Source organism: Neomonachus schauinslandi, chromosome 14 (assembly GCF_002201575.2).
Source record: "Neomonachus schauinslandi chromosome 14, ASM220157v2, whole genome shotgun sequence".
Lineage (NCBI taxonomy): Eukaryota > Metazoa > Chordata > Mammalia > Carnivora > Phocidae > Neomonachus > Neomonachus schauinslandi.
The window spans coordinates 91,231,015-91,242,748 of record NC_058416.1 but is presented as its reverse complement, the minus strand read 5'-3'; the positions used below and the strand labels follow the sequence as shown (position 1 = coordinate 91,242,748).

At 51.3% G+C, this 11,734-nt stretch overlaps 1 protein-coding gene across 1 annotated transcript in view; it reads right to left on the bottom strand.

Annotated features, from left to right (window-relative positions):
* LOC110587135 (splicing factor SWAP) overlaps positions 1-11,209 on the bottom strand; it is a 53,543-nt gene extending 42,334 nt beyond the window's left edge. Inside the window, exons 1-3 of the mRNA XM_044921042.1 lie at positions 11,181-11,209; positions 3,053-3,073; positions 1,409-1,414 (exon numbers count right to left, since the gene is read on the bottom strand). Coding sequence (XP_044776977.1) covers positions 1,409-1,414; positions 3,053-3,073; positions 11,181-11,209 — 56 coding nt within the window. The remainder of the gene's footprint in view (positions 1-1,408; positions 1,415-3,052; positions 3,074-11,180) is intronic.
* Between the last annotated feature and the right edge of the window lie 525 nt (positions 11,210-11,734).

Sequence of the window (11,734 nt, the reverse complement as noted above, 5' to 3'; positions counted from 1 at the left end):
CTCTCCCGCTCCCCCCTCTTGTGCTCTTTCTCTCTCTCACTCTCTCTTTCAAATAAATAAATAAAATCTTTAAAAAAAAAAAACTTTAATAAAAATAGAAACAGTTCACAAGTTTGGACCAACAGCATAGGTCGGGCAATCGCAGTGTAACGCAGCCTTTGTGCAACAGAAGTCAATAAATGGTTTTCAGGGCGCCTGGGTGGCTCAGATGATTAAGCGTCTGCCTTCGGCTCAGGTCATGATCCCGGGGTCCTGGGATCGAGCCCCGCATCGGGCTCCCTGCTCGGCGGGGAGCCTGCTTCTCCCTCTGCCTCTCTCTCTCTCTCTCTCTGTCTCTCATGAATAAATAAATAAAATCTTTAAAAATAAATAAATAAATAAATGGTTTTCAGAACTGAGCACCATCCCTTTGAAGTACTTGTATGCAGATTAACCATCAGTCCACAGGACTTTCCTGAACTGTCCATCATGTTAAATTGAAACAGTGTTAAAAACAGCGCTCCTGGCAAGCTGGCAGATTAACTCGGGAATCCACCCTCAGGACACGTGAAGACACTGGCTAAGATAAAGCAGAAACTCTCAGACCACAGCAGAGCTCACAGAAAGAGGCAGCTCTGTCTTCAGGTGGGAAAATGAGAGCCCGCCCAAACCTGAACGCGCCCTCGGCCTGGGCTGCCCCGGGACCGCAGCAGGGGGTCAAGCTGGGGCAGAGGCGCTGAGCTGGCGTCCCCAACAGACGTGTGCAGGCGGTCCGCTCTACCCTCTCGACATACACGTGGTGAGCCTTCCAGCAGAGTCTTCACCACACTTTGCAAACGTGCACAGGAATTTGACAAACTCCATTTATCTAAAAATAATGCTGACAGCCACCCAACATCGCTGTCTAGTGAGGTGTGGGGTGGCTCGCTGGCTGGCAGGCCTCCCACTGCGGGATGCAGGCGTCACGGCAGGTTTAACAAGTCCCCTTTCAGCTGGAGCCTCACTTTGAGGACTGCCAGGGATGAAAAGCCTTCAGGGAGAGGGTCCCCAACTCTGGAGCCCGGGGTATGACAGTGGCGGTGAACGGCAGCCCGACCCCCACGCCTTGCCTGTCGCACCACCTCTGGGTCCCACTCCCGAGAAGAGCGCCTCACTCCCTCACTTCTGACGCCGGCACATCCTGCAGTGTCCTCCGCGTGACGCGCCCCCCCAGCTCCCAAAGTCTGACCGCTGGTACCTCCCCCATCCCAGGCCGACTCGAGGGGGCCCTGCTTGCCTGGGGCACCGCCAGGTCTGAGGGCTCCACGTCCGAAGAGCAGCGGCGGGCAGTCCCCACAGCCCCCAGCGGATGGCAGGCACCTGCCCAGCATTTAATGAGTGAAGCCAGCGACACCAGCCAACAGCAAGGCCCGGGAGCCTTTCCTGACACCTTGTGCTAAGGTACGCGGGCACACGGACTCCCCCTTTTATCTCTGAAGCCGTGAGCTCGACGTCACAGACCCTTTAAAACGGCCGTCAGAGTGCACACTTTTTTTGTATACCCCCCCCCCCCCCGCCCCAACTCAGAGATTCTCACAAACACCAAGTTTTGAGACTCCCTGGACCAGACCGCAGACAGGACATACAGGTGTCTGGTTGGTGCTCCAAGACCGAGCTCCCTTAAGCTCACCATCACGTTGTCATGATGGGGTGCAGCGTCCCAGAGGGCTCCTACCGCTTTCTCTACCACTGGGCGTCCGCAACATAACACACCTCAGTAGCCTTGCTGTCCACCACATTTTAGGTTGAATGTCTGAGAGGCGAGTAGGTTTCACAGGACATTGAATGTCGATGGCATTATTAGCATCATGAGCACCACCAATCCTACTCCATATGAATCCAAGAAAGACGTCTCAACGGCACCTACGTTTCCTAAAGGCAGACGTAGCTGTTATGAAAAGAATCCAGCTACTTCAGAGCGTAAGGCACGTTCGGGAGCACTTCTTTCCCAGACTGCAGCTGCTTAGAGATGGACAGAACCACGTAACACGGGGGCAGATCAACACCCCTGATTTCCTTCCAAAGCCCTTCTAATAACTGCCTTCCTGCAAAAATCAGAGCCAATTTACTGATATCTTATGTGGTCTTAATCTCATATAAACTTAACTCCCGGAAGAGAATCCTGGTGTCAAAAGGGTTCTTGGAGATGAGGGGGCTGGTGAGCAATCCCTTCTGTGTAAGCAGCAGTTCGGGGAAGACAACATGGCTCGGTATTGAGAATGAAAATGCCTTTACTGAGTGCTGTGGAACCAATCTATTTTACCCATACAAGACATCTGGACGATGGAGTACGACCAGCGGAGCGGCTGTAAGTGGCGGCCATGACACAGCCCCTGGGCCTGCACTTCACCGCGCCCACCCCCACCCCACCCCCCGCCGCCCCGCCCTGTCCAAGCCCAGGTGAGCAGCTTGGCCTCCCCTGGACCTGCAGACGGTCCTCCCCATGCACCCCAGGGACCTTCCTAGCAAGTTTAATGGCTTTAAATCCTCTTTGTGCTTGATGATTCCAGAATTCCTACCTTCAGCTCTGAGCTGAACTTGCACATTAACCGCCCACTCCACACCCCCACTGGGATGTCTCATAAACAATTCACTCGGGTTGAGTCCAGATCAGGATCCCTGCCTCCTCCCTACATACCTGCTCTCTCAGGGAGCGGCCATGCCGTGCCTGCGGGTGGGTCAGCTGCACTGGCACGCTTCCTCCCAGACCCCTGCTCTAAAGCTCCAGAAGCACTGCCTGGACCAAACAGAAGAGCAACCCCCCTGTCCCCGGAAACCCTCCTATCTCTTCCCACCCAGGGCTCAGGCCACGTTCCCTGCCCTCTGTCCCACCACTCTCCGGTTCCGCTCTCCTCGGGCCTCTGGCTTGGAGGACCTCGCCAACGATGTCCACCGGCACGGTGACTTCCTCTCGGGCTCTCAGTTCCATGATTTTCCACGGCAGAAGGAACCTTGTTCGCTGCTATTCCCAGCACAGTGCGAGCACAATGCCAATCTGCTCAGTGACTACAAGTTCCATGCACGAGGATGAGACGTGCAATGGTGGTGGGCTTCTCTGCAGCAGTAAGGGCCACTAGGAAAGGGTGGCCCAGAACTTCCAACGCCCGAGGGGCAGTATTCAACGCACAATTCTAGGCCTGTCCAAACCACTTACCATATGCGAGAGCAGAATCAGGGCACCCTAAAACGTGTGTGCTCCTGCGTACCCCACCGGAGCGCGTGCTAAACCAAGTACAGAAGTAAACATCACACACACCAGAAGAAGCTCAGGCAGTAACCCAGGACATCGGCGAGAGCCTGGAAAACACCGGGCTGCAGGCTGAGAGCGCAGCCACTTCACGCGGGTTCAGGGGCAAAGGGGCTCAGCAAACACAGCTGTGAACGTCACCAGAACGCGCACTGGAGCACGCGCCGTGCCTACCGTGCCCGCAGGTGACCAAGGCGTCTGAACGACGATGTGCTGGGGAGGCGGCCCACCCCAGCCGCCCTGCAGACGCCGGGCTGGAGGTCACGGAAGCTCTGTCTGGGTGACTGCCTACAGCACCCAACAGCTGGGGCTACTCTAACGCAGGGCGCAGGGCGTAAAGACAGGCCCCAGACTACGAAGAGTCAGGGCAGGAGACTGATAAGCCGTTTCTGTATCGTTCTCTTTTGAATTTTGATGATAAAGTAGAGATTTAAGTGTATCAGTAAAGTTATAAAGTAGCCAAAGCAGAGATGAAACACTTAAGGTAAGAAGTAAAATTTGGGGTGTGAGAGAGCACCAGTGAGCTCAATTATCATCCATCACAGCAGGAAGACAACAGAGAATCCAACCCAGGGCAGATAAATCCCAAAATAGCGCTACAGACCCGTGACTTAGAGGGTAACCATCAAGAACTCAAAGACAAATGGTTAAAAGGAAATACTGTGAAACAATGTGTGTGGGGGGGAACAGGGGTTCGACCAATACTTCTCATAAAAAGCATTTATTACATTACTTGAAAGTGTACTACTCTGACTCAAGTAATTTTTAAAGTACCCTAATTACCATCAAAGAGATGACGAGTATCTGACCCTCCAGTGCCCCCTGAATGCTGGGGAAACAGCATCACTCCCGCTCCTCCTCAATGTGTTACTGCGTGTGTCCATCCAGCCACTATTAATAAATACGTCCTTGTAGGAGCGAGGCATCTAGGGGCTGGAGGCCCCGCAGTATCCATGACAGACCAGTCCTGTCCTCCTGCTGCTTCTGTACAGCAAGTGAGGGTATGAAGTAAACCAGACACTGAGAATGGCCAAGAGAACGTGAAACCCTGTGAGAAGGGCATGAACTGGGGAAGACCGTCAGCAAAGCCAGGGGAGGTCTGACCTGAGAGGGACAGTGTTTCACGCCAAGGAGGAGCCAGTGCAAAGGCCCTGCGGTCAGATCCCACTTAGCACACTTCAGGAACAGGAAGAGCACACTGGGGGGCAGTGGAGGCGAGTTTCTGGAATCTCAATGGGATGGGTAACCACAAGGAGGTTCTGAGTAGAGACATGATGACACGGGGTTCAACTTCGGGATCATACTGGGCTGCAGCAAGGCAGCACCAGGACCGAGGAGGCTGACAGTCAGCGGCTGAGACCACAAGTGGACCTGGTGAGGAGTGCCAGATTTGGGACAGATCCTGAACGAGGTCCCCAAGGACGTATAGCGTGATTACACATGGGTGTGAGAGACGAGAAGACTCACATGGTGCCCGCTGCTCTGGCCTGAACTGGGGGTGTGAGGGGAAATTGGGGGTCGTGCTGCAGATGCTGCAGATTCAAGACCTCCGCTGCCCAGCCCAGCGGTGACGGCAAGAAGGCAGGGAGGTCGGGGATGCAGACACAGATCTGTACCAACAGGATGTGGGAACATTTCCTAAGAACACAAACAACAACATACTTAAGAGCAGGATTTTACCAAAACTGGTCTTTGCTATAACTTTAAAGTCTATAGAGCTTTCATATAAAAAGAAGTCAGTAAAATGAAGACATTTATATTCAAGTAAGGTCTCTCGCTAATTCTGGGATAGAGCATGGTTGGCAAATGTTTCCTACAAAGAGTCAGACAATAAATATATTACTCTTTGTGGACCAAGAGGCAAAACTGGGGGCATGATATACTCAAAGAATAAGAAAAAATAAATTCCCACACATTTTTTAATTGATGAAAATTCCAAGTATAATAAAAATACCTGCAGGCCGCCCACCTGGCAGCTTCCGTTCACCCTAGCTACACCTCCCTCCCCTCCACAAACTGGAATGCTTGTTTCTGTTTTCCAAAAGTCACACTTCTCTCAAGAGCTTTTAGAAACGCTCTTCTAACCTCAGCAGTTAATAACTTCAAAAGTGTTTTTTTTAAGATTTTATTTATTTATTTGACAGAGAGAGAGAGAGACTGTAAGAGAGGGAACACAAGCAGGGGGAGTGGGAGAGGGAGAAGCAGGCTCCCCGCCGAGCAGGGAGACCGATGTGGGGCTCGATCCCAGGACCCTGGGATCATGACCTGAGCCGAAGGCAGATGCTTAACGACTGAGCCACCCAGGCACCCTTCAAAACTATTTTCAAACATATGGAAAAGTCACAGGAGTACCATCTGTCCTCACTCCCACCATTATTTGGGTTTTCCCGTACTCCCTTCTATTGTGTGACCACACGTTCAGGGGTTTCTGAGACACGGGTGGATTCTATGGAGAGGATGATATGCATATTCCCAAACACTTGGGGGTCTGATCTCTGACTTAGGTTCACAGTCAACCAATAAACACACAGAACGTGCAACACTGTAGATAATTTCCCAAATCACAAGTGAGGTTCCTTTACCCCTATTTCACATTCAAGCTAAAGCTAGACTCCAGGGGGTGGGGGGGTGGGTGGAGGGAGCCACCGGCCAAAAGAAGTTACTGCACACACCCCGGGGAGTGCGCATAGCAGGACCGAAGCCCGAGTGGCCCCTCCCGTGTAGTTAACAGCTGAAAGACCGGCATCAGAATAAGTAATTTTCATGGTGATTTCACTATGTAACATAAAACTCTACGTGACTACCTATTCTGTTGAAAAGAAACCTTAATAAAGGTTTTATCAGCACCTAAAGATTCAGATCCTGAACACAGTATTAATCTCATCAGCAGTCTACTCGACTGGAGAATTTTCCTCTGCCCACAGTTTAAAAAGTTATGCTCTCTTCACACTGAAGACCTTTACCCCAGGAGAAGTCAAATTATGGGAGTTCAAACACCAGGCACCAACAACACGATCTAATAGTGATCTCTAGTATTACCGAGTTCTGCATTTCTCTCATCCACTGGACGGTCTGCTTACCCTGTCCCCAAGACTTCCAGCTTTGCCTGGTGGATTTAGACCATTTCCACGAGTTCCTGAAGGGCCCCTGTGACCCCTGTTTGCTGCACGCAGGGTACTCATCTGCTGGCTCTCCATAATACAGTCTTGTGTCGCAGGGAAACCACAGTCAAGCCAACCAATAACCCCTACAATGCTAAGTCCACACCTGTGTTTTTAAAGCAGCCTTTTTTTTTAAAGCATAGTTTACATATAAAGTACATGAATTTCAGGTGTGCAACATAGTGATTCAACTAAGTTGACAGTTTTTACATAAAAGAGTATTACTGCCCTGCCTAACTCCCTAAATACTTGAAAGCATTTACCACTTGGATCATCACACAGTGTCTGAATATGTTCAAACTTAATACTTGTTACCACAAAGTGCATCCCAGTCACCTTTTATTTAGTCCCTTATGACCTCCAGACGACCCGGTGTTAAAAAAAATTCCCCAAATGAGGGGTGCTTGGGTGGTTCAGTTGGGTAAGCATCTGCCTTCAGCTCAGGTCATGATCCCAGGGTCCTGGGATCGAGTCCCGCGTTGGGCTTCCTGCTCAGCCTGGAATCTGCTTCTCTCTCTGCTCCACTTGTGCTCTATATCTCTCGCTATCTCTGTCTATATCTCAAATAAATAAAAACCTTAAAAAAAAAAATTCCCCAAACGAAAGGAGACTTGTCTCGGTCACCAAAGCCTTAGACTAGGAATATCTGAACAGCTTCTGCGATGATGAAGAATGTCGTCTGCAAAGCTGGAAAACCACTCAAACCAATCAGTTTTAACCCTAGGAATAGGGGACCCAGGGACTTCAGGCCAGTGTTTAAAAGCAATCGCTCTCTTTCTGGCAAATAAAACCTTCTAGAAAGGCCTGTCTCTACCCATTACTTAAAGTCTTCATCAGCGACCCTCATGTGAAAAGTTTTGAGTTTTCAATACTGTATTAGGTTTGGAGGCCTGTTACATAAAAACAGGTTCCAGAGAGTTCTGGGTGAAGAAAGGGAGCGGCTCAAGTGTGCAACCTGAACCGCAGGGTGGAGACGCCTGCAGACACGTGCGGAGGGCCTGCTGACTGGGGGCTCGGCGGCTCCTAGACCTGCTCGGGGGCATTTTCAGGATCTCACAGGAGAGCCCAGAATGGGCTTTCCAGAGAAGGCTGCACTTGGAAAGGAAGACAAAGGATCTCAGATGTGGCGGGGACAGTGTCAAGGAGGAAGGGCCTACAGCATCGGACAAAAGGTTTGGACAGAGCCGCCGGCATGAGCGGGAGACAACCAGGAAAGGGCACAGAGCTATGCGGGCCACCAGAGCTGGGCAGCGACCACCGTGGGGCCTGCATGAAAACAGAATGCAAGCAAGCACGGAGTTTTCAGAGCCACAGATGAATCTGGTGAGAGAAGAATTCCACGGAGCACAAAGGAAAGGAAAGAAAGCAACCCCTGAGCCGGACCGGGGCCGAGCTAAGCTGGGTCCTAACTGGGCTTGCCGCCTCCTGTGCAGCCCGGGAGAGCTCGCGACAGTTTTTACATGTTTCAGTGGTCAGAAACAAAACAGAACACTTCATGACACAAATGTTCTATGACATTCCAGTCTGGGCGCCCCTGAAGCCCGGTCGGCTGGGGCCCGGCCACGCCCCCTCGCGGCCTCCCGTCTGTGCTTGCCGACCAGCTGCAAGAGCAGGGCCATGCCAGGGATGGCGGGACCTGCGGCTCAGGACCTGAAAAGTGACGGCGGGACGTTCACAGCAAGTCTGCACATCCCGCTGCTGCACCAAGAGAACAGAGGCCCCAAGCCACACCTTTACAGAACCAGCTCGTTTTAAACTCAGACAGGGGCGCCCTGAGTGGCTCAGTGGGTGAAGCGTCTGCCTTCAGCTCAGGTCATAATCCCAGGGTCCTGGGATCGAGTCCCATTGGGCTCCCTGCTCCGTGGGGAGTCTGCTTCTCCCTCTCCCTCTGCCCTTCCCCCCTCTCTGTCTCTCTCTCAAATAAATAAAATCTCTTAAAAAAAAAAAAACCTGCAACGGACAGAACAGGTATGACTGAGAAAACCAGTCACTGACACAGAAGGAGATGGACAGAGATGGCCAGACCCACACGCTGAAGGTGAAAGAGAAACAGATTAAAACAAAAAAGAGAAAATGATACACACAGAAGAAAAAGATGATCCAAAAGAAGGAAACTGATGTCTTTTAAGCAGAGAAGCCAACAACTGGAAGAGAAAAAATAAAGAGACCTCCAGACGACCCGGTGTTAAAAAATTTTAACATTAAAATTTTAATGTTAAAAAAGAGAGACACACGACGGAAAACAGCCTCCAGGATGGAGGATGGAGAACCAAGTATCTGAGACGGGGCAGGACACACTCCAGGGCAACGGGAGGGGAGGGAGGGGATTGCCCACCAGGTGGCCAGCCAGTGAGCACCAGCGCCGCCCCCCCGCCCCCCCCTCCCCCGGGGGTCGCTGACGTGACCGAGCTCTGAGAACGGCGTCCAGGAGCAATGAGTGAGAACCAAGCCGCTAACAACCCCACACGACTGGCTTCTCTGCCGTAGGAAGGCCCGGGCTGGACGCTAGCTTACAAAGATCTCGGAGAAGGAAGATACTCCGCAAGAACTTTACATCCAGACAAGCTCTCCTGTCTGCACAAGGTGGGAGGGGGCACTTCTCAAGCATGCGAGAATGCGTGAACAGAACCCTCGGGACAGGGGTCCATGAGACTCGAACGCACAGAGGCGCCCCAGGGAAAACCTAACCCTTGACGGAAGCCAACCCGGCCAGGGGGTGTGGGCTACAGACACACCATCAGGATTACTCACACTCTCACAACACAAACACACTGCTTCCTAAAATCAGGAGTTGGGGCGGGGGATTAAGGGATTTTAGGAGTATTTTAATTTCTTCCAGTTTCACAGTTAATTAATGACATCTAAGATAAAAACAGAGCTTTAAAAAAAATCCACAATCTCAATCTCTTTAGTGTTCTCCTAATCTCCGAAACTGAATTGAGGTATGGAAGAAACTTTTATCTGAAGATCAGCAATTACTTTACTTTGATTTTTGATTATAGGTTCTTCTGTTAAATTGGAATAAAAATAAAAAAGCTTACTTCCGGTTTAACACAATATTTCTATCTGTACATCCAACTTTCTAATCCCTGTTCCGCACAAAGCCCATCTTTGTATCCCCAGCCGGGAGCTTCCCACCCTCCCCCCACTTCTGTCAGGGTTTCCCACTGCATCAGGGATGCTCCCCTCAGGATAAAAATGTCTATTTCTGGGCGGTGGAATCTTGGGTACTATTTTTACTTTCTTGCTTCTATTTCTCTTCACTTACAATAAAGGCATTTTTTTAAAAAAGGGTTTAGAAAGTAAGTAAAGCACTTCAAGATCATGATTTTGCAGAAAAAAAGAAATGCCATGAACAACAGCAGCAAAATCACACTTAAAAAAAAACAGCAGAAGCAAGAAAATATCTAGTCTAGCCACACGGTACGGTTTAATTTCTCTTCAGCTATTTATAGAAAGAAACATTTAAAAAAACTGGGTTGGTGTTTTAGTTTTAAAAACCTGCCTGCTATACCAGTGAACAGTAGTTCATTCAGTATTACTGTTTCCTGCATAATTAACTGTATTTATGACCCTCTTCGACAAAGACTTACAACTAAATAGCAGGAAACAGGGGCGCCTGGGTGGCTCAGTCGTTAAGCATCTGCCTTCGTCTCAGGTCATGATCCCAGAGTCCTGGGATCGAGCCCCGCATCGGGCTCCTGCCGAGCGAGGAGCCTGCTTCTCTCTCTCCCACTCCCCCTGCTTGTGTTCCCTCTCTTGCTGTGTCTCTCTCTGTCAAATAAATAAATAAAATCTTTAAAAAAAAAAAAAAATAAATAAATAAATAGCAGGAAACAACCAAATAACAGAAAATCACTGTCAAGCTAATAAAAGGAAGAAATTGTTAGTTTTACACATCTGTATTTAAGGATCTTTTAAAAAAATTCTTTCAAAATAAAAACAGACGCTTTTCTTCGGAGGCTGCCTCTATCCAGGAAAATCTCTCATCAGCAAGAAGTCAATCACAAGGAATGGCCCGAGGTGATCCCTAACCACGCGCTAATAGAAAGAGCGGGAAAGGCTGGGTGACGCTGGCTCTGACGAGCCCCAGCGGCACCAGGCTCTGGCGGGGAGCAGACAGATGGTCTTGAAACTGCGTGTTAACGTCACAGGCCTGCCGGAGCTCCCTCAGGACCCTGCAGCAGTTTCACAGAGACATGCCATCCCTCTTGCGCTTTTTCTGGGAAGGGGACAGTTACCTCCACGGTCCAAGAGGCACAGACACGCGGCGACGGAGCAGCCCCCCGCGGAGCCCCACTCCGCAGGTCGTCTCCCACCTGACCCGTTGGAGACGCTTCCCCCCTAGTCTGAATCCGACTCGAGGGCCTCCTCCTACACCTGCTCCTCTGCACCCGGCCCCACCCCTGCGCGCAGCCAGCTGTCCCCTTGTCCTCTCCCAAGGGCACGCAGGGCATCTCGGTCTCCCCCCAGCACTAGAAATCTGGCTCGTGCTGAGTACTCCTGTAGCTGCGGATGTGGACTGCAGGCACATGCACCCTCAGGTCTGACGGACGTGGCCAGCGCACCTGCACACGCGCCCTGGTCACCTCCGCCCGCGGCACAGACGGAAATCGCACCGCAGGTCCCGCCGGAGTGGCTCTTCTTCAATCTCTATCGTTATAAAGGAACTCAAGCTTGTTAATGTGAAATAACATTTTCAACGGCCCAGAAGCCTTGACTGTACCCAAGATTTGCAATTCTCGTGTTCTTGCGTGCCGGCCAGGGCGGGCCTGTCGACCATCGCAGTCCTGTATCCTGCACGTGTGTGCTGCGGTCTGGCGCGAGGGCGACCCTGGCTCGCACCGTCCAGGCCTCGGGCTCTGAAGCCAGCAGGTACAATGCCACTCGGGGGAGCCGCGAGGGGAAGCCTTTACAAAAACTGCACAGCCACGTTTACCTTTCTAAATTACTCACGCTGCGGCCTGTGTTTCTGCTGCACTTTTCTTCCCTATTTGACTATAAAAGCTGTTGGTGTGTGTTAGACGCTTCTGCTTCCTCCGTAATTTTACTTTTCTACTAGCGCAATCCAATGTCATTTGTTAGCTTAAAGGACAGAATTCCTCACCAGCCCAAGTCTCCTCACTTTGCTGAGCTGTCCACGCGGCACCTCCACCTGGAAGCCGCCAGGCTGCTGGGTGAAAGACGGGGCTCGTCCCTGGGGACTCCCCTCCCCGCAGGCTGCCCCGATGCCTTCCCCACCCGCTCTGGTCGTGCGTCTCGGGGCTCTCGTCCGCGCGCCCTCTGACGGCGGCCCCGCTGTGCGTGC